We start from the raw sequence: 25,927 nt of genomic DNA on the forward strand, positions 1-25,927 counted from the left end.
TTAGTTACCTACCTGGCCACTGTTCTCTTTCTTTTTAACAAAACCTAGTAAAGTGTTTCAATTTTATATATATCTTACCATTACAAAACAACATTAGTTAACACCAAGCAGTTCTCTGCTGTGCTGATGCAACCCTCCCTTCCTCATTCTGTGCACCAATGCAAGTAGCCCAGGTATATCTGATGGAGGAGGGGAGAGGAGGGGAGGGGAGGGGAGATTTTCATATAAACACAGGCTTCACGTTTGTTGTTTGTGTCCTGTACCATAGCATAATATTAAGGAAGTGATTCTGCAAATCACTTGCCCTAATTTTAGCATTCAGTAACTTTCAATTCCATTCTGTAAAATTCTTGCTCTCTGTTTAATCCTGCAGCCCTGTATATTTAAGGGTTTGGTGATTATTCATTTAATAGTGCTCTACAGAGAACTTATTCTTACATATTGATCAAAAGCATTTTGATTACCTAGGTATAAATGTAAGGAACATATTGCCTCAGCTTAGTCTCTACTGACTCTAGTGATTTTATCACCCCAAATTTACTGCATACCCTAAACCCTTAAGGATATGGAATTAAAGTATAGACTGATTCATTTTGTTTCAATTTCAGTTAAATCATTAAGAGGAGCTCCAATTTTCCTCATCTTTATCAGTGTCTCTAGCACTGGCTCCTCATTAGCTACAGGGCCAAGTTCAAGTTTCTGGTTTTGGTGTACAAAACTCTATACAGCTTTGGACCACGATACCTAAAAGATTGTCTTTACCCCTTATATATCCAGTCGATCACTGCACTCTGCAGGTGAGGCCCTCCTGCAGATGCCATCTTATCAGGAGGTGCACACAACAGGAAGCAGACCTTTAGAGTTGTGCACCTACCCTTTAGAATTCCCTCCCCTTAAATATTAGACAGGCACCATCTCTGTAAACTCTTTGGTCCCTACTGAACACCTTCCTTTTTCAACAAGCCTTGAAAAGTAGAGACCATAACCCAGTCTGTGTCTGTGTTGCAACTGCATTTTAAGATTTTTTAAAAGTTTTTTAAAAAAATGTTTAGTGTTTTTAGCGTTTTTGTTTGCAGCTCTGAGCCCCAGCTAGGAGGCAGAATGAGATACAAATTTTATATTAGTATTATTATTATTTCATAGTTTGGGAGCATATTTTGAACTTGACAGTTGCAGCTTTTGCATCTATAGTTCAGTACTACCACCCTTTCCCAATACTATCACCAATTTTCAAAGGTGATGGTACTGAATTATATGTTGCAAATTTATCAAATATTGCTCTTGGGAATGATACACTTTTGTCTATTGTTAAAGCTTATGAAAGTGACATAGCAAGCAATTGGGGAAGAGGGAATGGGATATTTTGGCATTTGGTAGTATCTTCTCGCTGGTGTAGGTATAGGAGAAGCCCAATACCAAGTTTTTAGTCACTGATATATAATGCTAGGTTATAAAAATTGAGTAACATCTCTAACCCAAAATGCAGGAAGGGTTGCAGGCAAGTTGGGATATACTGTATGTAACATAATCCAATGTTTTGAGAAGTTGACTATCAAAGCAATTTAGTCACAAGGCAGATGAAGACCAATATGACAATCTGTAACTTTACGACATGTTTTGACAAACTAATTTATGAGCATAAACTTTGGGCTGCCTTATTTATCATGGCTAAAATGTTGCTAGTTAAGGCAACGAAAGGATTCCAGAGTCCCAGAGTCAAAAGAATGGTTTTTTTAAAATAAGGTATTTAAAAAGGTGATAGCTATTAAGTGGGCACAGATCCTTTTGTGTTTCCAACAGATTTCCCTCAATACTCATTCTCAGTGCAATCCTATACATGTATACTCAGAAGTTGATCCTGTTAATGGACTTACTTCTAAGTGTGTTTAGCTTATATGGATGTTTCACTTAAATACAGGATATTGAATCTGTAGGCAAGATGTAGTGAAAATTTACCCTACTATTTATTGAGTTGCTCAATTTATCAGAAGATATCTAGAAACATTTCTTGCTAGACCTGGTTGTCTTTTTTTTAAAGAAACCTGGGGGGCATGGCTAGCCTGCTGCCAAGATGGCTGCTTAACCCTGGATCTCAGTGATATTCCTCATTTCCTTTGTACTGCGAATGAATGATTGTCTATACCTTTCATGGCCTGTGAGTAGCTTTGGTTCGGGGATTTAGAGGAAATCACAAACACTCTAATTTTAGTTTTCCTAGCTTTTACATCCCTGTTCTGTTACATTACAACTTTTGACAGCTCAGTGGAGGAGGGGGTGAAACCGACATGCTCAAAATGGCAACTAATAAAGTGAAGGCAGGAAAACTGTCAAAGGCTCCTGCTGAACTTTCTCTGGCAGATTTAGCTGCACAAATGCAACAAATGCAAATTAATCTTATGGAGAGTTGGCAAGCTGTTCTCAAACCCCTTGAACAGTCATTTAAGGATGTGACCACCCAAGCTGCAGAAATCACTACAACCACTGATGAAGCTTTTGAGCTGGCTTTAAGACAAAAGATCAGGACAGACAACTTAATGAATCAGGTACTAGATATCCAAATTAAACTGGAAGATCAGCAGGATTGTATTCGCAGACAGAATCTGCGCATATGTAGGGTACCAGAAGGGACTGAAAAAGGAGAGATGATTGCTTTTATTGGTGAATTATTTACACAACTGCACCTCACAGACCTGTAGCAGAAGCTGAGATTGAAAGGGCTCACTGTGCTCTGCGTCATAAATCAAAGAATGGTGGTCCCCCTAGGGACATGGTTATTCACTTCGAGCGATTTCGCAAGTGAGAATTAATCTATGATGCACTGCGAAAGCTTAAATGGATCTCCTATGAAAATGCTGAATTACAGATTTTTCAAGATGTCTGCCCTGATACTCTGCTGAGCCACAAGGCTTTCAGGCTGTTCACTGAGATTCTGAAAAAAGCTAACATCCCCTACCACTGGGGTTACCCTTTCAAGCTTATGGTTTGTCGAGGAGACCATTTTTATACAGCTTCAACGATAGGTCAAGTATTTGTTTTACTACACGATCTTGGGCTTGAGCTCCTGAACTTACCATCTGAATCATCACGTAACAGAGATACATTTTCACCTTCAGCTAAATGGTCTAGCCGAAAGAAGCGGGGTGCTTCTCAATCTACACCTCCTAGCCCTTCTGCAGATCAAACTGCTGGCTCCTCTTCCGATCCTGACTGAATTTTCTATCAGACAACCTTCATTCTTTTTATACGTTTGCTATTCTGAGGAATGTTGCTGCTTATGTTTGGACTCTTTCTCTGCTACTATCCCAATGTTGGCAGAGTTGACCCGTGGGCAATCCTGGGATGTATTTCCAGATTGTGAGGCTGCAAAGTCTCCCTCACGATATGGGTTGACTAATTGTTCTAATTGTTAAGGTCTTGTAGTGTTCTTAAAATTTTTTTGTCATTCCATGCCCTCTCAAAGTCACATTATTATGTAACACACTTAGGAAATGTCTGGACTAAAACTGTTTTCCCTTAATGTGAATGGATTGGGGATTCCTGTGAAGCATGCTAGAATCAGAACTTTATTACGGAAGGCATATCCTGATGTCGCATTTTTGCAAGAAACTCATCAAAAAGATGTATCCTCTAACAAACTTAAAGGTTGATGGATGGGTGATTATTACACAGCTTGTGGATCATCCAAATCCAGAGCAGTTGCCACTATTATAGCTTCTAGATGTCCTTTCCATGCGGAAGAATTGCTTTTGGATCCCAGAGGATGCCACTTATTTCTTCGTGGTTCTATAGCAGACTCAAAAATAACTCTGGCATCTATCTACTGCCTGAACACTCAACAACTCTCCTTCCTGCCTGACTCATCTTGAAACATTTGCTGAAAGTGATACAGTAGGACCCCACTCATACAGCAGGTTAGGTTCCAGACCCCTGCCGAAAAGCGAAAACTTCCGAAAAGCGGATCAGCTGTAGCATGCAAGGGCCTGGAACTTAACTTGCTGATCGCGCCAGAGGGGGAGAAGCTCAGCTGTAGCGTGCTACAGCTGATCTTCCCTTCCTCTAGCGCAATCAGCTGGAGTGCAGGAGTTTGATCACCCCAAGAAGATCAGCTGTAGCGCACTACAGCTGATCTTCCCCTCCTCCGGCGCGATCAGATCGAGCGCGGGAGTCTGATCACGCCAGAAGAGGAGATCAGCTGTAGCGCTATACAGCCGATCTTCCCCTCCTCTGGTGCGATCAGATTGAGCGCGGGAGTCTGATCGCACCAGAAGATGAGAAGATCAGCTGTAGCGCACTACAGCTGATCTTCCCTACCTCCGGCACGATCAGCTCGAGGATGAGAGTCTGCTCGTGCTGGAAGAGGAGAACAGCTGTAGTGCTCTACAGCTGATCTTCCCCTCGTCCGGTGAGATCAGTTGGAGAGCGGGGAGCTCTAGTCCCCCTCCAGCTGATCGCCCCGTGGACGCCGTATTAGCGGAATGCCGAAAAGCAGTGCACTGAGAAGCAGAGCCCTACTGTATTTTTGTTGGAGGTAGAGCTTGCAAGATTACTTTTCAAAAGTAGTAAATTATCATTACAATTACACGGCCCAAAAAGTAGTAATTACCATTATAATTACAATTGCTCTGAAAGTAACTGATTGCTTTTCCTCAAAAGTAATCACTACAATTACATTTCAGTTACTTTAAAAAATGCCTACAAGGTGCTGGTCTTGGCTGCTGCACATCTAAGTAGCCTAAAACAATATTAAAAATAAACACACACATACAGAGGTAGTAGAATAATTCTTTTTATCCATAAGATAGCAATGGTGGTCTCTCCACTGGTAAGGGAGGTGGGGAGGGAGACAGAGGCCACTACTCAGATCTTTGCATGTCAAACCAAGTGAAACCCCCCCACTCAGCCAGCAAGCATAATCTCTTTCATTTAACCACCTCCCGGACTCTGCCCTACCACCAACTAAGGGACACTCACCCAAGCAAACATTTTCCCATGAGATGCAAAAAAGTTAAAATACTGCAAATGCAGCACAGTAGCCAGAGAAGGTGGTGGAGGCCACTTTGTGTGCCAAGTGCAAACACAGTGTGTGTGTGTGTATATATATATATACGCACACATACACACACATTGTCATCTTTCACCTCCACAGTTCTTTATCCCCATTCTGCTGCTGCCTCCTTCTCCTTATCCATGTTCTTACCCTCTGGCTTCTTTTTCCCTCCACTCCATTCTTCACCACCACCATCCATTTTTTAAAACAATTGTTTTCTCCACTCCATCCCGTCTCACTCTTCCACCTCCTCCCTTGTCACCTCCTACCCACCCACAGAGCACAAGGGAACAGCGATGTTGCACAGAAGCACAGTTTGAGGCACATGATTTTCACCCACAAATCAGAGGAGTAGAAGACTTCCCCTGCTCCCCCCCCCAACAAATTACTTCCAAGCTCTGGGTTGGAGGCAATTTTAATGATGTTCTGCACTACAGTAAAGATAGGAGTGGAGCAAATTGCCTCGTTGCCTGTCCTAACTCAGATTTCTCCCATGTAATAGATAAATTAGCTTTAATAGACATTTGGCCAGAATGTAACCCAACAGAACACAATTACTCTTTTTACTCAAAAAGGCATAAGGTTTATTCATGCATAGATATATTCTTGATCTCCAAAACGCTGCTCCCTGCTGTTGTTGATGCAGACATTGGTCCAATACTAATCTGATCACACCCTTCTCTCATTGGTGGTAGATTTGAGGCAAAATGGCTCCTGCACTGCCGCCTGGAGACTCAATACATCCCCCTCCTACACCAAAGATATTTGGTTAGCAAACTTAAGGAGTTGCTCTCTGAATATTTTAAGCTCAACATCTACCCTGATCTCACCCAGGTGACAGTGTGGGATGCTATGAAATCAGTAATGAGAGGTTTGTGTATTAAAGAAGCTTCCATACTAAAAAAAACAGGAAGCTCTAACAGCAGCTCTAATTGCAGAAATCTCTGCCCTTGAAACAGCCCATAAAAACAAGGGAGGCTCTAAGATATACCACAAGCTAACAGCAAAACGTGCAGAACTGCAGGCTTATGACATAGACACTATTCATAAGTCTCTCATTTATACAAAACAGCGATAGTTTGAATTTGGAAACAAGACCTCTAAGCTCTTAGCCAATGCAGTGCGCAAACGGAGACTGAGAAATGTTCTTTCTGGTGTGCTCTCTCACAAAGAAAAAAAATGCTGTACCACAATTGCCTAACAGCTCTCCTGAATCAAGATGCTAAGCTACTTACATTGAACTTGTCAAGGATTATCAATATCTTGGCACAATCATTAACCAAAATGGAGACAATAGTCAAGAAATCAGAAGAAGGCTAGGACTGGGGAGGGCAGCTGTGAGAGAACTAGAAAAGGTCCTCAAATGGAAAGATGTATCACTGAACACTAAAGTCAGGATCATTCAGACCATGGTATTTCCAATCTCTATGTATGGATGTGAAAGTTGGACAGTGAAAACAGTGGATAAGAGAAAAATCAACGCATTTGAAATGTGGTGTTGGAGAAGAGCTTTGCGCATACCATGGACTGCAAAAAAGACAAATAATTGGGTGTTAGAACAAACGAAACCAGAACTATCACTAGAAGCTAAAATGATGAAACTGAGCTTATCATACTTTGGACACATAATGAGAAGACATGATTCATTAGAAAATATAATAATGCTGGGAAAAACAGAAGGAAGTAGAAAAAGAGGAAGGCCAAAGAAGAGATGGATTGATTCCATAAAGGAAGCCACAGACCTGAACTTACAAGATCTGAACAGGGTGGTTCATGAGAGATGCTCTTGGAGGTCACTGATTCATAGGGTCGCCATAAGTCGTCGTCGACTTGGAGGCACATAACAACAACAACCACAATTGATATTAGTTCTGCATTTGCTGACTTTTACACTACTCTGTAATGTATACTACAGACTCACCGGAAGATTTTTCTATTGACACATTTTTAACAGACCTTCAAATTCCCCCATTGAGCCTCAGCGTAAATCAGTCAGAACATTCTTTTTGACTGATGAAGATTTTCTCTCGGGAAGGGAGAAACATAGAGATTAACCATAAAAGCCTGTTTTGCGGGCTTCCCCCAGGCACCTGGTTGGCCACTGTGAGAACAGGATGCTGGACTAGATGGGCCACTGGCCTGATCCAGCAGGCTCTTCTTATGTTCTTATGTTCTTATGTTCTTTTGTTTGGGAGGACTGGATCTCATTAATTTATGAGAGAAGGTTCAGCCAGCAATGCCGGAGGACGTCCATCACGCTCTAGCTGAATAAACGACACGTTTATCTTTTCTTTAAAGAAGAACGGACTTAAACAAGCAAGCACCCTTCTTTCTACATTTTTTTTTTCATTTGGTTAATCGTTGCTGCAAAAAGAGATTTGTCAATGAATCAGCTATAAAGATATTCTGGGTGAGTTAAAAATTTTCTCCTTTATTCACTAAACTAAGGAGGAGAAAAATTGAAAAAAGCCTATCTTAGTTTTAATTGCAAAAAGCTGGCCTGGAGGTGCATTTTGAAGATATAAACGGAGGAGGGATTTCTATTTCGAGGAGGGAAAAAAATAAATAAATAAATTTGATTTATGAACTTTGGAGCATTATATGTTTGGGATTATTTTCTTTTTGGTCTATTTCTTTTTGACGAATCTGCTTGTTCACGACACCACTAACCCTTTTGAAGCTGGGAACTGGATTTGTTTTGTATTCCTGAACATGAGAGATAAGGCAGGCTGTACTGTCTACATTGTGACTTCATCGAGCCTGGAATATTAACCCAATTGTGACTGAAATAATTTTTGTTTTTGTGGTTCTAAGAATGGCAATCAGGAAAGGGGCTGAGACCATGGAAGAAATCATGTTTCAGAAAATAATGGATGAGATTGAGATAACGAAACAAATCTGGAGACAGGGTAGACAGAAGATGAAAAATGAATTTAGCAAAATGACGCAGGAGTTTAAAGAAATAGTGGATTCTGTGAGAGAGGAGGCTCTGGAGACTGGAACAAATGTAGTATTGGAAAAAGATCTGGAGTCTATGGATACAAGAAACAAAGCTTACTGCTTGGAACTTAACGTTGTCTCTGAAGAAATTAATGAAGATAATAGAGATAAAGTTATCAATGTCTTGGATAATTTTTTGGACTGGAATGATGTGATGGAGTTTGACATAGAAAAAATCTATGGAATTGGCTACAGATATGGGACAATGGAAAAATTCTTAAGAGATGAGCCAGTGCATTCTGTAAAAAAGAAGAGCAGAGATGTGACTTTACAACAATATCTCAGCAACATATTCAGAACTGATGGCAAGAAAAGATTTGTGATGAGGGACATTCCCATCAGACTCTTATTATATGACTATGGTTATGACAGCAAGATTAATATGGGATACTGATAATGGAAGAATGGATACTGAAAATACTGGACTGAACAAGACTATTGAAGATGGAAGATGGAATCAATATTGATATTGGAAGAATGGCTATTGAAATCATTGGATCAAACTGGTTTGACGAGATGGATTAATCTATATGTTTATTTGGACTATGGCTATGATAACAAGATTATTACGGGATACTGATAATGGAAGAATGGCTATTGAAATTATTGGACTTAATAGGATTATTGATAATGGAAGAATGGTTACTGAAATTATTGGACTTAACAGGATTATTGAAGATGGAAGATGGAATTAATATTGATAATGGAAAAATGGCTATTGAAATTATTGGACCTAGTGGATTTGAATGAGATGGATTGGTCGACATGTTTATTTGGAGAAAAATTGAAAGATATATCTTTCAAGGAATTGAAATCTCTCTTTGACTTTTTGTGGGAAGAATAAAGTAATGTTTATGAGATTTGATGAATAGTTAAGATAGCTACTGGAGGAAAGTGATTTTATAACATAATTTAGGAGACAGGATTGTTATATATTGTAGACTTATAGCTGATCTGCGATAAATCGGAAGTCAACATTTTATTTTATTGTTTAATAATTTTTGTTTTGTTTTGTTTTTTGTCTTTAAAAATTTGAATAAAAATTAATGAAAAAAAAAGAATGGTTGTTTAATAAGAATGTGTTTGCATGGATTGTATAGGTTGTCAAAGTGCCAGTGCAGTGTTGGAGATTGCAGAGGTGTCTCTTTTGTGCAAAATATGGTTGTTCATTTTCATATCCAATTTCTATCAAGTGTGTGTATAAACAGTGTTGCATCCAGTTAAGATTTATTGAAATAAAATGGACTTGGGGTACAAAAAAAAAAAAAAACAAATTCCCCCATTGAGCCTCGAGCATAGAGAATACTTAAACAGTCCTATTCTTTCTGAAGAAATAGAAGTCACTATAAAACATCTGAAAAATGGAAAGACTCTAGGTCTTGATGGCTTTGGTGCAGAATTTTATAAGACATTTAGTGAAATTCTCCTTCCTCATCTACAAGCACTGATGAACGGAATTATGTAGGGAGATAGGATCCCAGAGACCTGGAAACAAGGTAGAATAGTTCTTATCCCTAAACCTCATAAAGATCTGTGTTCCCTGGGGTCCTATTGCCTAACAGCTCTCCTGAATCAAGATGCTAAGCTACTTACTTTGATAATGGCTCAGAGACTAAATGTCTTTATCTCTAGATACATTCACACTAAACAGACAGGTTTTATTCTTAAGCAGCAACTTTCAGATGATGTAAAACGGGTTGTTAATATTGTCCATCATAGTTCACGAACAAGCGCTCCTCTTGCACTACTTTCCTTAGATGCTTTCAAAGCCTTTGACCGTCTTGAATGGCCTTTCCTACTCCACTTATTAACTAAATTAAATTGTGGTCCTTACTTCCTTAATGTCATTCATCAGTTTTATTCTAGTTCCCAAGCGACAATTAGTATCAATGGATTTGATTCCCCTTTTATTAATTTAACAAGAGGCACCAAGCAGAGATGCCTTTTATCTCCTATATTATTTGCAATTGCAATGGAAGTACTGGCTGACAAGCTTACAGCAGACCCAAATATTAAAGGTTTGGTTATTAATGGCCAAGAGCACCTATCAACCTCTTTGGAGATGACATACTCCTATTTGTACAAGAACCTCATGATGTGCTCCGTAATTTTAAAGAAGTGGCAGGGTTAGAAATCAACTACAGAAAGTTGGACTTTTTTGCATCAGTTTCCCCTTGCAAACACAGGTTCACTTGAGTGGTGTATTTGGTCTCCCACTGGTGTTTGGTGGCTTTAAATATCTAGGGGTAACTATTACCAAAGACTTAAAACAATTAAAAAGGTGTAACTTCAATCCATTAATATGAGCTATTAAAACTGAGCTTTATTCTTAGAAAAGCCTTTCCCTTTCTTAGCTTGGCAGGGTGGCTGCAGTGAAAATGGCCATTCTGCTGAAATTCCTCTTTCTCTTCCAAACTCTCCCCATTTATCTCCCTGAGACACTCCTATAGAAATGGCAACAAGGCTTGACTCTTTCTGTAACAGTGGTAAACGTTCATGCTTAAGTAAAGCAGTTCCGTATCACTCAAGTAATAAGGGAGGTTTTGGCATGCCAAATTTGCAACTATATTACAAAGCATCGCAGATCAAACAACTAACTCAAATGATTTGTTTTCATCTAAGTATACCTTTGATTTCAATGAAAATTACTTCGGAAATGAAATGCCCATCAACAGGATCACTTCCTTTCTTACCACTATCTAAATGTGCTCTTTCCTCAATCACTCACCCTTTCTTGAACACCACCTTGAAAATCTGGACTCAGTGGGTCCACAAACTAGTGCTTTGGCCGTCCCCTCTTTTTCCATTCCTAGATCACCCCAAATTTCATCACATTGACAAATATAGGCAATTTGAAGGCTAGGAGCAGAGGGGATTGCTAACAATGCAAGTTCTGTTTGACTGAGGATGTCCTTTATCAATTTCTCAATTAGAAAAATGTCTCTCTGGGTTAAGAGTCAACTGGCATAGAATCTTACAAGCATCCTCCTTTATTAACACAATTTACAAAGCAGAAGATTTGCCACGTTCTTTGACATCCTATGAAGCCCTGTGTAAACAGGGAACTTCTAGCCAAAAAGGCACTATCTCTATAACTTATAGCCTCCTATTAGAGTTTAAACATGGAAAAGAAAATTCGGTACGTAAAGCTTGGGCTAAATCTGGGGAGGGAAATCACAGAAGAGGAATGGAGTGATATATGGGTAGGCCCACACTCAAGAGCCACCTTAGCCCTCATCAAAGAAAACGGTTTGAAAGTTACACATCAGTAGCACCTCACTCCGGTCAAACTGAACTATATCAACTCCTCCCTTTCCCCTCTGTGCTGGAGGAGTTGCCCAATCCATGGCTCTTTCCTACATTTATGGTGGGACTGTAATAAAGTGAGACAATTCTGGAGTGATTTTTTCAAATTGCTAGTAAAGTCCTTAAAGCTACAATTATCCTGGATACGGGCTTGGCATTTCTTTTCCTTAAACAGGGTTCCATTGTTCCTAAAACTCAGACGTCTCTCCTATCCAGATTCCTACTTGCAGCGAGGCTTGAAATAGCCAAAAATTGGAAGGGGGAAGAACATTGATTGATAAAAAATTGGTTTACCAGACTTTGGCAACTTGTATTAGATGAAAAATTAACTCAAAAGTGAATAAAAGCTTGGGAGAAGACATCCTCCGATAAATTTACTCCAGTATGGTTTCCCTTTTTATGTTATGCTATCGAAGATGGGGCAGAAGTGAGACCACCCTCATCATTAACTTCCTTTTGGTGGGATGTGTACCCTGCTTTTCAATTCTATTATTCTGCTTTCTGGTATTCTTTCTATTTTATACATAAAGCTTCTGTTGCTGAATGTACTCGTTTTCTATTTTATAAAGAGTGACATATTTATTGTACTTTGATTGTTTTTACTTGTTTGTTGTTACGTTTACTAGAAATCTCAAAACACTATTCACAAAAAACCTATTAACAGGAATAGATGCATATGAAAAAAATGGCAATATTATATCTTCGTAGCTGAGCACATATACTAGGGGTCACATTCACTGTTGGCCAGTCCTCTAAGAGCCACATGTCAGTGAAGGGCATGGCCCAAGTGACGGTGGGGATCACCATACCCACTGTCTCTTTTGTACACACACACACACACACACACACACACCACTCTGACAGACAGACAAACTGTACATATATTGCACACACAGGGAGGAAGATGGAGGCTGGCAGGCCACCTGAAAGGTCAGTGAAGCGCATGGTCCAAGTGAAAGTGCGTGTCACCATACCCACTGTCTCTTTTGCACATACACACACCACTCTTGACAGATATACATACTGTACATATATTGCACACACAGGGAGGAAGATGGAGGCTGGTGGGCCACTTGAAATGGCTTGGTGGGCCACAGGTTCACCTCCAGCAATGTATATCAAGGGCTTTTTATGCATATGTGATCAACGACTATAGATTTTTGCATCCTGTATCTTGTTGATCAAACTGTAGTTTCTGCCATGACCTATGATATAATCAAAACTATCTATTGTGTACCCATACAAGTACTGTTGAGTTTGGGCTTTACTAGTATTTTGGTATTGCTGTTACAATTTATGAACAAATATATTAACAATTTATGAACAAATATATTAACTTACTTAAAATGAAGAACAATTGTCCACAATTACTTATTTAGGAAACTCTCTTTGAGCTTAGCTGAAGCCATTGATATGTATGGTGTGTGTGTATAACTCTTTTCAGAAGTATTGGGCCTTTTGTATTTTTGTATTATATTGTTTGTTAGAGATCCTGCTAGATCTTCCTTTCCCTTAAGAAATGCATATAGAAATATCACTGCTTTCCCCCTCTGAGGGAATTGCTAGTGCCTTTGCAACATCAGCAGCCATCCCACTAATCCCTAGCTCCATCTCAATTCTATTTGCATGTGTAGCAAGCAGCACATCTTAAATATTGAAAAGGGTAATAACTGCAATATTTAACACAACTGAAAGTAAAGGGTAACTAAAGAATGTAGGCAAACTGTAGTAAATAACAACCGAGTATATCTACTTTATAACATGAGGTGGGCATGTTACTAGTAATCAACTTAGGAAAAGACTGGTTACTTTAAAAAAACATTTACTCACCTTTGCATTTTCAATACAAGGACAAATAGCCCAGGCAGCACTTGCCTGAACGTCTGGATGAGGATTTTTCAATAAAGACCATAACAAACGAACACCATCCAAACGATCAATTATCCTATTAAAAAGAGACATTCAAGACATCAACTGAAAAAGAGATGTACAATCTGTATTCTATTAATTAGCTGATAACTGTGCAAGACTCATGTGTAATGTTATCATTGAAACATGCCAAGATTCTTTATGATGGATAATTGTAGAAATTTTAGAACAAGATATACTTTCTCATTTAATCTTACAAGTGCTATACACAACATCCCCCAACAGCACTTTACTTTAAAAATAAAATAAACTGCATTATATAGCTACGACTCTTGTAACTTAAAAACAAGCCACGTGACTTTTTAACAAGCTGCATGCAAAGTCAAACCAAAATTCAAACATACTAGTTTCTTTCATATAGCAACAAATACTTTCCAAAACAAATATTTATGCCAAAAAAACTATGTACTTAACTCTATATCGAGTCTATGTTTAATTTATTTACCTTGCTGTATGACATATTTTAAATTTCTATGTTGCTAACCTAACATTTGGAATTAAAATGGGTCACACCACAGTGCACCCTTTGTTGGGCATGAATAACGTGCAACTTGTTTCCCTTGTGTTCCTTACTGACAAGACTAACACTGAATACTGTGTTATAATTGCTTAAACATACTGTAATCAAAGTATCTACATGTCTAGCTGAAAAATGAATTATCATCAGAGTCATCTTTAAACCATCTGTCTTATGTTTATATATCAATCAGTCTAGGGGATCATAACTTCATATTAAAGTCCGCCGAGTACTTTAAAATGGAGAGGAAGACCAAACAAAACTTAATATCCTTTACAAACATGGCTTTGTTCAGGAAGATATGTAAAATTCAAAGCAGATGAAGTGAAGATAAAGAAAATCAGGCATACTTTGATTTATAACCTCAAATGTTTAATTCTACACAGTTTGTCCACATCTTTAATTGTGAATACATTATTTTGGAAATAAAATAAAATACAGATTTTACTCATATAAAAATCAAGCAAGAACATCTAATTTCTATTCATTATGTAAAATGAGTTTGCCAGGAATGAAAAGTAAGTAGAAAATCAGCCCAGTACGTAATCATACAATTATTTTGATGCAGACAGAATGATTTAGGACACGAACTCTCTGTCTAAAGTAACTACAGCTTTATTTAAATTGATGCAACCTGGTTATATAATTTTGCTTCCAACATCCAGGTATTTTGGAGAGGAGCAACGACAATTTGAAATCTTAAAACAAGACAGGCGGATTGACACTGCCAGTACAAAGAACACTAACATCAAAAAACATAATTCTGAATGGAAAATAGGAAACCAAAGGATAGACAAAGAAGTGGTAATAAAATAAGGATTCAGTACACAAGTACATATAAAACACTTATGTAAATGCTGCTCCGCTGAGTTTAGCAGGGAGAGGATTTGCCCTCCCCACATGACTCCAGAATGGAGATCACATGTGAAGGGAGCATGCTGTTGTCCAATGTTTGGGACATTGCTTTGGGAGGAAGCATCACCACTACAATAGGTGCCACTGCCCCCTCCTCGCCAGTCATGTCTTCTCATAAGCATCTGGCTCTTCGCCCGTACCAGGTGCATTTGCCCTTTCTACATGGAAAACTGTATCCAGGTAACTTTAAAATCTAAGGCACCTCTATTGATTTTAGAACATCGTTTCAGAAAATCAGTATTTTATCATCATGCACAGAACACTTTAAAAACTATGCAGAGTACCTCTTGCTGTTTCTCATGCCAATCCCTACCTGAACGGCTGTCACAGATCAACAGTGAAGAAACTGACCTTGACAAACAGTAATAGTAATAAGACCATCTAATGAGTCCAAACATGACTGTGGATTCAAGACCAAGTTATTTTTTTTTAGGTGTCCTCTAGGGTACTGTGCTTACCTTAAAGCTACAGCTACTGCCTTGACCTTGTCTTCCTTTCTGCCCACATTTCCTGCTTTCATTGTTTGAACCAGTCTATCTACACTTGGTCTGTCTTAAGAGCTCCTGACTCCCATCCCCTGGGATGCTTGATCCTGTAGCAACCACCCACTATCTACTTAATAACATCAGGGGACAAATCATGCTTCTTGCTCTGGTGCTGAAAGCCTCACACTTGGTCCTATGCTCTCCTGTCTCCACCATTGTAAGTAGCAGCCATTAGCTGCAAAAGAAACAATGAAAGGAAATGCAGAAAACAAAACACCCCCCTGAGAAATGCTTCCTCCTTAGGACTAATTATATGGCTTTTATATCAAGTGTACTCTCCCTGTTCACTGTGACGTCTGGTTCCCTGTATCTTTGTTCTTTTTTGGGGGTAAGAATTCTGTTACAGCACGGTGTAAGCTGCAGGTTTTAAAAAAAATTAATTGGCTTTTTCATCCACGTACAGTATTTATTGGTGGGTGGGCAGGCCAGTAAGAATTTTGCTAGGCTAGTAACATGCGTAAATGCATTTGCAAGGCAGTATTCCCTCCCTGTATTTTTTTTTTTAAGTTTTGAACCATTTTCGCCTCAGTCCAAATGTCAGGCCTTGTACATGGTAGAGAACATGCAAGCTGTTGGAATGGGAAAAAGGACACCCAATAACAATTCCTTAAAAACTAGCTTGTATCAGTGAGATGATGGATAGACTCTGAGCTTCTTGCAAACAGAAAGGATAAGCCAATCCAAGTAAATACAAGAGAATTCTGAAGAGCTGCATTCTATCATTATTTGGAGAGCCCATGCATCTTCCTCTCTCTTGAATTCATAATTTTTATTCAGTTTAAATCATACATATTTGCAAAGATGATTAACTAAAAAATAGAGAAATTGAAAGTATAGCATTCATAATTTAGCATACTTTATTTAATTTCAAATAAATATTTTGGATTGTGTGGTGTTTTGTTACGCCAGTATTCAACAAACATTGCCCAATTCTGTCTAAACAGATTCCATGTCTCTTGTCCTCCTCCAAATGTCTGCAAACTCTAACAGTTTTCTCTCACTGGTCTCACTGGGGATAAGGGAAGGAAGGAGGTTTCTTACCAGAGAGCTGCTGAGTTCTGGAGCTGTTGTTAGACCTGGAGGAAGAATGCTGCTTTTATTTCTCGTGCTTAGCAAACCATAGAATAGAAAAGAGAGATGGAAAGAATAGCTTTGAGCTGGAATAGTTCTTGCCTTATTTCATTTTTTTAAGGGACACGTTTTGGCCAATACAGACTCAGAGGATCTCTGGACAGCTTCTGGGAAGGTTGGCTTCAACCTAGACGTCTACTTTCCAGTACCATGAGTCTAGTGATCAGGCTCCCAATTCTATGGAATCCACTGAATTGTCTAAGGTTGCGATTAAAGAAACCTGGTTGAACCATGTTTCACCAGTCAGGGGATAACAGAAAGGGCAGCCAACTCACTGGTTCATTAGAGGTTAGGTCTCATGTGTGTAGCACTGCCACAAACAAATTCCAATCTCTAAAAGGGACTGTCTATGCTATGCAGTCATTCTGATCCATAGGCACATCATTTTGAGATTATGGGACAAATTGCCTTCAAAGTAAGAGTGACAACTGACCATCCAAGCTGGGAATTTTCATCTCTAACATGATGCCCTCAAACACACACACACAACACATACACACCACCATAATATTTGTTGAAAGAAGAAAGTATGGTTTGGGGTCCAGATGTCTTCATCTTTGCCTTTGCCTTCTTTGCAGTCACATCACAGTGTTGCCTCATATTCTGCTTGTGGTCAACAACAATTCCAAGATCCTTCTTGCATGTAATATTGCTGAGCCAAATATCCCCCATCTTATAACTGTGCACTTGGTTTCTTTTTCTTAGGTGTAGAACTTTGCACTTATCCCTGTTAAATTTCATTCTGTTGTTTTCAGAGCAATGCTCCAGCCTATCAAGAACACTTTGAATTTTGTTTCTGTCTTCCATGGTATTAGCTATCCCTCCCAATTTTGTATCATCTGCAAATATGATAAGCATTCCCAGAGCCTCCTAATCCAAGTCATTAATAAAAATGTTTAAGAGCACTGGGCCGAGGACTGAGTCCTGCGGTACCCCACTCATTACCTCCCCCCAGTTTGAGAAGGAATCATTGATAAGCATTCTTTGAGTACGATTCTGTAGCCAACTGTAGATCTGCCTCATAGTTGTTCCATCCAGCCCACATTTAGCTATCTTGCTAATCAGAATATCATGGGGCACTTTGTCAAAAACTATGCTGAAGTCAAGATATATTGTGTCCACAGCATTCTCACAGTCTATCAGGGAGGTTACTGGATCAAAAAATTAGATAAGATTAGTTTGGCAGGATTTGTCCTTGACAAGTCCATGTCCGCATGTTGGTAATCACTGCATTGTTTTCAAGGTGCTTACAGATTGACCACTTTATAATCTGCTTCAGAATTTTCTCAGGCATTGATGACAGGCTGACTCATCTGTAGTCCTCCTCCTCCTCCTCCTTCTCCTTATTATTATTATTTATTACATTTGTACACCGCCCTATAGCCAAAGCTCTCTGGGCGGTTTACAACAATTAAAAACATTAAAAACAAATATACAAATATACAAATTTTAAAACACATTTTTAAAAAACAATTTAAAAACACGCACTAAAATGCCTGGGAGACATTTACTGAAGACACAGACAACATTAGCCTTCCTCCAGCCACCCGGCACTTCACCAGTCCTCCATGATTTTGCAAAGCTCATAGAGAGTGGTTCTGAGAGTTCTTCAGCCAGTTCCTTCATTGCTCTAGGACACAGTTCATCAGGCCTTGCAGATTTGAACTCATTCAAAGTAATTAGGTGTTCCTTGACCATTTGTCTATCAATCTCAACCTGCAATCCTCCCCCTTCAACTTCATGTTTGCTAGGAGGGTCATAGACTGTCTTTTGGGAGAAGACTGAGCCAAAGTAGGAATCGAGCACTTCTGCCTTTTGTCATCTGTGATCATTTTGCCATCCTCATTGAGTAGCGGAACCACCATTTCTTTTCTCTGTCTTTTGTTATAGATGTACCTGAAGAAAACTTTTTTGTTGCTTTTAGCATCCCTTGCTACAGCTCATTCTCAGCTTTAGCCTTCCTGACACCATCCCTGCAATTCTGTTCTACCTGTTTGTACTCTTCCTTTCTGGCCTGGCCTTCCTTCCACTTCCTATGTGTCCTTTTTTGTTTTCAGGTAATCTCTAAGCTTTTTGTAAAGCCACATTGGCTTCTTCTGCTGTCTTCCACCTTTTTTTCTTGCTGGAATGGTTTGCAATTTTGCCAGATCATACAAAGTTTTGCAAACATCCCCATAGGTTTGTTTTTATGGAATTAGTGTGGTGTACGGTTAAGGTGTTGGACTACGACCTGGGAGACCAGGGTTCGAATCCCCACATAGCCATGAAGCTTACTGGTTGACCTTGGGCCAGTCACTGCCTCTCAGCCTCATGAAAACCCTATTCATAGGGTTGCCATAAGTCGGAATCAACTTGAAGGCAGTACACTTACTTACACTTGAGCTAGTCTACAGGGGCGCAGCTAGGAAGCAGAGAACAGTTTCCTAGGACTTGTATAAGCAAATGTGGGGAAGCTTCTTTATCCAAGAGAGCTAAAGCTTAGGCAAAGTCAATATGGCCTTTCCCAGTCCATGACATTGGCAACAATCCCATCACTTGGCTAAGGGAGGGCTTAGCAAGAGCCTTTTTTAAGCAGTTGCAACTGCACAAATGGTTGGTTATGGTTGATTTATTTATATTCCACATTTTGGCCCAATGGCCCCCAAAGCAGTGAACAGAATATTAATACAAAAGAAAAATATAACAATACAATTCATACAAATTCAAAAGTAGAATACATAAATTAAAAACAATATGACCATGGTATCCTTCTGAGCTAATTTAGCAAGATGGGTATTGGAGGCACTGTCTTACAGTGGTTCCGATCCTATCTCCAGGGTTGCTTTCAGAGAATAATAATAATTATTATTATTATCTTTATTTATACCCCGCCATTTTTCCAAAACTGGAACTCATGGCAGCTTCCAGATAAAAAATACATATAATTAAAAACATACAAAGTCTACATTAAAATAAGAATAAACTATTTCCAATATTAAAACCATACACACATATAGCTAAAAGAGTTCAGACTAGTTTAAAAATGATATAATAGACATTAGCAATGCAGCACCCTTCACGCCCTGTCCTTAGCCTTCAATTCCAAAGGTTTGTTGGAATAGGAAGGTCTTTGCTTGTCGGCGGAAGGACTGCAAAGAGGGGGTCATTCTTATCTCCCTAGGAAGGGAATTCCAAAGCCTAGGGGCAGCCACTGAGAAGGCCCTCTCACACGTCCCCACTAGTAATACTTGAGAAGATGTGGGTATTGAGAGAAGGGCCTCTCCTGAGGATCTCAGGGCCCGGGCAGGCTCATACAGGGAGATACGGTCTGATAAATAGCCTGGACCTAAGCCGTATAGGGCTTTATAGGTCATCACCAGCACTTTGAATTGTGTCCGGAAACAAACTGGCAACCAGTGGAGCTTTTTTAACAGGGGGGTAGTATGGTCCCTGTAACCAACCCCAGTTAACATTCTGGCTGCAGCACGTTGTACCAACTGAAGTTTCCGAACAGTCTTCAGAGGCAGCCCCACGTAGAGCGTGTTACAGTAATCTAAATGGGATGTAACTAAGGCATGTGTCACCGTGGCCAGATCAGACAGCTCAAGGAACGGGCGCAGTTGGCGCACTAATCTTAATTGTGCAAAAGCACTCCTGGCCACTGCAGAAACCTGGGACTCCAAATTTAACATTGGGTGATTGTCTTTTGGCCCCTTTGCAGTTGTGCTGTGGGATGCTGCAGGGTATCTTCTTGTCCCTGATGCTGTTTAACATTATTTGAAACCCTTGGGAGTGGTCATCAAGAGATCTGGGGTGAGATGTCAGCAGTATGTTGATGGTACCCAGCTCTCTTTCTCTGTAACATCCGAATAGGGAGAGGCCATACAAGCCCAGGATCAGTGCCTGGACTCAGTGGTGAGCTGGATGAGGGCCAATAAACTGAGTCTGAATCCTAGCAAGAAGGAGGCACTATGGGTTGGTGGCTCCCGAGTTCAGATAATTGGTTAATTGCCTGGTTTGGATGGGGTCGTATGCTGTCTGAAAGAGCAGGTGCATAGTCTGGATCCATCCTTGGTTGCTAGAGGCTCAGGTGACCTCAGTGGCTAGGAGTGCCTGTTACCAGCTCTGGCTGGTAAGAAAGACAGCTGTGGCTATTTCTGGACAGGGATAGCCTGACCACTGTTGTCCATGCACTGGTAACCTCCAGGCTGGATTACTGTAATGCGCTCTATGTGGGGCTGCCCTTGAGGTTGGTCCAGAAGCTGCAGCTGATTTAAAATGTGGTGGTGAGACTGCTCACTGGGGCAGGGTATTGCCAACATGTCACCCCTCTGCTGAAAGAATTGCACTGGCTGCCCATTACTTAAATGGGCCAAGATGTTTTGTTGAGTATATTTTAAAGTCTATTTTTAAGATGTTTTAGAGTGTTTTTAGTGTTTTGTTTGCCGCCCTAGGCTCCACCGCATGCACTATCTATCACACTAGAATTTAGATATACGTTTGTGGATTACACAAATGGAGGACTCCCATATGGACACAATTAGCATCTCCATGTGAATGTCACTAGGCTGTGAGAATCCTTGCTTGTTCTCATGGGTGATCACATGAAAGCTGCCAAACATATGAACAAGGATTTGCTTCTTGTTGATCTGGTATAGCTTGACCGGCTGTTGTGCTCATAACTGGCTGTTTAGACTACTTAGCAAGACTCTTGGGATACCTAAGCAGGCTTTGCATCAGATTCCAAGCTTCTTCTAAAGTAGAGCCATTGTTATGAGTCTCCATGCTTCTCCTGTTTAGTAACATAAGAAGCTGCCTTATACCAAGTCATTGGTCCATCTAGTCAGTACTGTCAATACTGACTAGAAGTGGCTCTCCAGGTTTCAGGCAAAAGTAAATATCTCAAACAACAGATATTTGGTATAATATCTTTAATAGGCCTGCACTGATTTACTTCTAAGTTTGCCTGGAGTCCTTCTCTAGTCGTTTGTCTGCTTCTGCTCTGTCTATCTGAAACATCTGACCTGCCATTTGCCCTTCCTAAGAGCTGGATCTGTTCCAATCACAAATTTCCCCAGTTTTCTGACAAAGCATGTTTCCCTAGAGGTCCTGAGATGTTATTCCATTTGAATTTGCCTTTTGCTATGTTCTTGAGACTACCGCTGGCTGAATCCTACCCAAACGCCCGACAGGATATGATTCAACACAGCAATTCTAATAGTTTCCTAAAATACTGCTGTACGTAAGCCAATCTTGGTTACACTGCAGAATTGATTGCTTGTGTAATTTATATTGGAATATATTTGCTAGACCTTGATTATTGTTTGGAGGCAGTTGTTTGTTTAACCTAGAAGCCATTCATACATGTCTTCATTTTAAAGATCTCCTGGATTCCCAGAGTTAAAGCAGTTTTACTGCCAAGATAGCAGTTCTAAATGAAGTCTCTCTTTCTACATGTTAACAATCTTAATCTACAGCAAGCCATTTCTGTGCTCTAATAATTTGATATTGAATATTTCCAGGATAAACAAGCCCCAGACTTACTCAAAGACACATGCACACACCCTCAACATCTGTTTCTTATATCTATCATCCCTTTTTGTTACGCCACTCTATGCCAGGACTCTTGAGAAGTCTGACTGAATCTCCTGCCAACTGAGACCACATACATAAACGTAAATAGTGTTATACTGACTATATATATTGTGCTCCTTGGTAAGATTACAGGTTTCAAGTCTTGCAAAGCACAATCTCATCTTCTTGAAAACCACAATTCAACTCTTTTAAGCTTAAACAAAAAAATTGTTACAAATGGCTTTGATAAATTGTATTGTAAATCAGGCACTCAAGCATCATCTGACTGATCAAAAAAAGCAGTACATTTTACATTTTACATAAGATTCAAAATCTTAATACTGAAATCTAGGTTGGAAGTTAAATAAAAGGCAATAAAAAAATCTAACATAATTTAAAATGGACTATGGAATTAAAGACAATGGTAGAGGATCACTAACACACACACACAAATATAGTTGGAAACAATTTTCCAAGAACAGATTCTAGTTGATCTACAAAGAACTATTTATGTGCTTCTGTAAAAATCTCAGTCATCTGTGTGACACATCTCTCCTCGGTTGTTTGCACTGGGCATCAGTGGGGGCAGGCTGTGAGTATGCTGAAAAACATAGCATTGACTAAACTGACATGAGAGAAAATATACTTCTCTCTGCTTTAATGTACTCCAATACAAAATGTGGGGAAATCCTTATAGAAATGCTGCAGACTGGCTGCTGACTGAGCCTGTTTTGTCTTCCTTATATTGTCTGCCCTGCCTTTTCTTATGAACTCCCCCCTTTTCCAGTTTGGATGCGGGAGGAATAATCTACAAGGGTTAAAGGCACATCCATTTAATTCACAGTTTAAATTGCAAAAAAAGAAAAGAATTTATTGCTGTGTTATAATTAACAGTATCTACAAATAAAGTATCTTATGATACAGTTAACCAGATAACTTGTACACTAATGTTTAATGCCTTTTGAAAATGGTTATCGTTTTCTAAGACATCATAGTCAATGCTTGGGCTGCACACCTTTTCTTCCCATTTACCCTTAAAGGGGAGACCACATTCCCAGCCACTGAAGAGGGACAGAATCTTTTGCTTTTTCTCACCCAGAAATTCATTTTGGTACACTCTAATGTAGACCAAATATTCTAATACACAACACCTGCCTTTGATTTAAAAGAGCACATTCTGGCTCAGAACTGCATGCTAATATAGCAAATACATCCTGTTGTGAAAAGAATGTAAAGAGATCATAATGGTAATTCCATTAGAAGGAAAAATGGCCAAAAATTGGAAATCTGTCATCCAAACTATCAACAGCTTTCCTCCCTCTTAAACAAGGTGAGATTTGTAAGACCACAATTTTGGCATGAATTTGAGTTGATTTTGCTGCTTTTGTTGGCCACATTTCAGTATGAAGCTGTCCATATCAGAGAGAGGAGCAATAGGCTACGAGCAATGGAATACTCTTGAGGGTTTTGCTCCTGTCAATTAGTTGTTTGAATTTATTTGCTGATTTATGACAGTGCCACTAAAAGGTTAAATATGTATATATGCTAATCTACAATTCTTTGTGGGACATGATGTGGAACTTATTTAATCTATGCATAAATTTCTGCCACTTGACTAGCCCTGTTCACGTAAGCCATGTTTACACTTCTGCACTATCTCACCACTGGGTGACGGCCAAAGCATGGAAACAAATGCCCCTTTCAGGAAATCAGAATCACTGTGCCACTCTATGAATACCAAGTGATTTTAGGCAAAACAGGAGGAGCAGGAGATAGATATCTCCTTGTAACCTTGTTGGTATATAAGAAAAGAACTATGCCACATACTTTTGTGGAGACTTTCCCCACATAGATTAAAAGCAAATGCTGAGCTGAACATTTACTGGAACATTTCTCGGGAAATTTAAATGTTAGAGTCTCAAACTGTACCAGCTTTACATTATACAAGTCAAATATCAACAGTTCTCTTTATAAAATATCAGTTCATGATCATAGTGTGCATGCAATGCAGAAAATATTAGTCTGATGTTTGTTTAGTTTCCATGTATAGCTACTAAAATATTCAGTTTAAACAGTACTTCAGGAAAGCACTCTTAGAGTTCCAAGTATGCAAATTATATTTTAAAGGCTAGATGTGCAGAAAACATACTTCACCCAAAAGCACCTGAAAACAGAAATTTACAATCCAGTTTGAGAAGGTTAGAGTGGAGATATTGTAAGGGGAGAGGCCATTGCTTAATGGCAGAACACATGATTTGGATGGAGAAGATTCTGGCATGTCCAGCTGAAATGGGCGTCTACATGAGCCCTTGGAGAGCTGCTGCTTTTCGGAGAAGACAGTACAGCACTAAATGGACCAATGGTCTAACTCAGTATAAGGCAACTTTGGCTTTTGATAGGGCTTGAGTTTTCTAAACCTTGGAAGTTATGGATTTTGATCTGAATACTACATACAGTTATTCTTTAGTTCTTATGCAGTATCTTTATATAAAGTGTGTGCGTGTGCGTGTGTGCATGTCCACATGTGTGTGTATATCAATGATACTATCAAGATCCAAGGGAATTCTTCCAACTCAAAAAGGGGGCTATAGAAGGTTTCAAAAATAACTTCCCCAATAAAAGAGACTCCTTACATAATCTAGATTTCAAGGGTTACATTACTGCATGTTTGGTCACAAAAGGAGCCATACAAGCTGCTTAGAGCTCTGAACAGCAGTTTCCCCCTTTATTACCATTCCCGTCATGGTAAAACACTTTTGAAACTCAGGGATTTTACAAAGTAGTGTGTGATATGGCAAGTGGGGTTGCCATTTGAACGATAACAATATAGAAGAAAATAAAAGTATGTATCATATCTATCCACAAAAAATCCATCACTGACTTCACAAAAAAGAATCTATGGAGATATACATGTTGCTAAAATGATGAAACTGAGGTTATAATACTTTGGACACATATTGAGAAGACATGATTCACTACAAAAGACAATAATGCTGGGAAAAACAGCAGGGAGTAGAAAAAGAGGAAGACCAAACAAGAGAAGGATTGATTCCATAAAGAAAGTCACAGACCTCACCTTACAAGATCTGAACAGGGTGGTTCATGACAGATGCAATTGGAGGTCGCTGATTCATAGGGTTGCCATAAGTCATAATCAATTTGAAGGCACATAAAAACAACAACAATAAATGTTGCACTAACAACACTAAAGGCTCATTCGCAGACTATTATTTTAATTTTGTAATAAACATGGTAAATACATAGTACACTATACATAAACAGGCTATTCCAATATGCGCACAAATTTTTTTAAAAAAAAGAGGAACTTACATCATATTTTCAGGTTCTGTTGCACAAGATCCCACTGCTTTGGTCACATTTACAAGGAGAGCCTGATTGGTTCCAGTGAGTAAAGCAACGAGGGGTGGGATGCCACCACATCTCCGGATAATGACCCGATTTGCTTGTTCTTGGCAACATTCACCTAGTGCTCCAACAACATTCACGAGGACTTCTTCTGGCTGATCTGTTAGTAGGCCAACCAAAGCTTCTATAGCTTTGTATTCCCGGAATCTAAACCCCCCCCCCAATAAGTTAGCAAAGTTAACCTCACTAGAATGATACACCCAAAAAACATTTATTGAATTAATCCTTCCGAAATCCAAAATTGGGCTTATAATTCTGAAAATATATGGGTTTCAAGTAACATGTATTATACTTTAAAGGCATGTCTACACTATATATTTAAAGTAGTTAAAATCAATTTAACTATAATCACTTTAAAAAAAACGCTGGGAAATGTAAAGTTTTAGGAAGATGTTGAAATTTTTGGTAGAAATTCCATTGCCTTTCCTACAGTTCACAGGATTCCTTAATTGGGAGTCATGGTTTTTAAAGAGATCTGAAGCTAGATTAGATAGATAGAGAGGATATACCATAAGGTTCTCCTAGCTCCAGAGGAGGTACATTAAGTGGTGACATGGA

The 25,927-nt window shown here is 39.2% G+C and overlaps 1 protein-coding gene across 11 annotated transcripts in view; it reads right to left on the bottom strand.

The window, feature by feature from the left end:
• ODAD2 (outer dynein arm docking complex subunit 2) overlaps positions 1 to 25,927 on the bottom strand; it is a 114,532-nt gene that overhangs the window by 31,913 nt on the left and 56,692 nt on the right. For all 11 annotated transcript variants that reach the window (XM_061587165.1, XM_061587168.1, XM_061587169.1 and 8 more), the window contains 2 exons: positions 25,274 to 25,516; positions 13,184 to 13,298 (listed from right to left, as the gene is read on the bottom strand). In XM_061587165.1, the coding sequence (XP_061443149.1) occupies positions 13,184 to 13,298; positions 25,274 to 25,516 (358 nt within the window). The remainder of the gene's footprint in view (positions 1 to 13,183; positions 13,299 to 25,273; positions 25,517 to 25,927) is intronic.

Source organism: Rhineura floridana, chromosome 10, assembly GCF_030035675.1.
Source record: "Rhineura floridana isolate rRhiFlo1 chromosome 10, rRhiFlo1.hap2, whole genome shotgun sequence".
NCBI classification, from domain to species: Eukaryota; Metazoa; Chordata; class Lepidosauria; order Squamata; family Rhineuridae; genus Rhineura; species Rhineura floridana.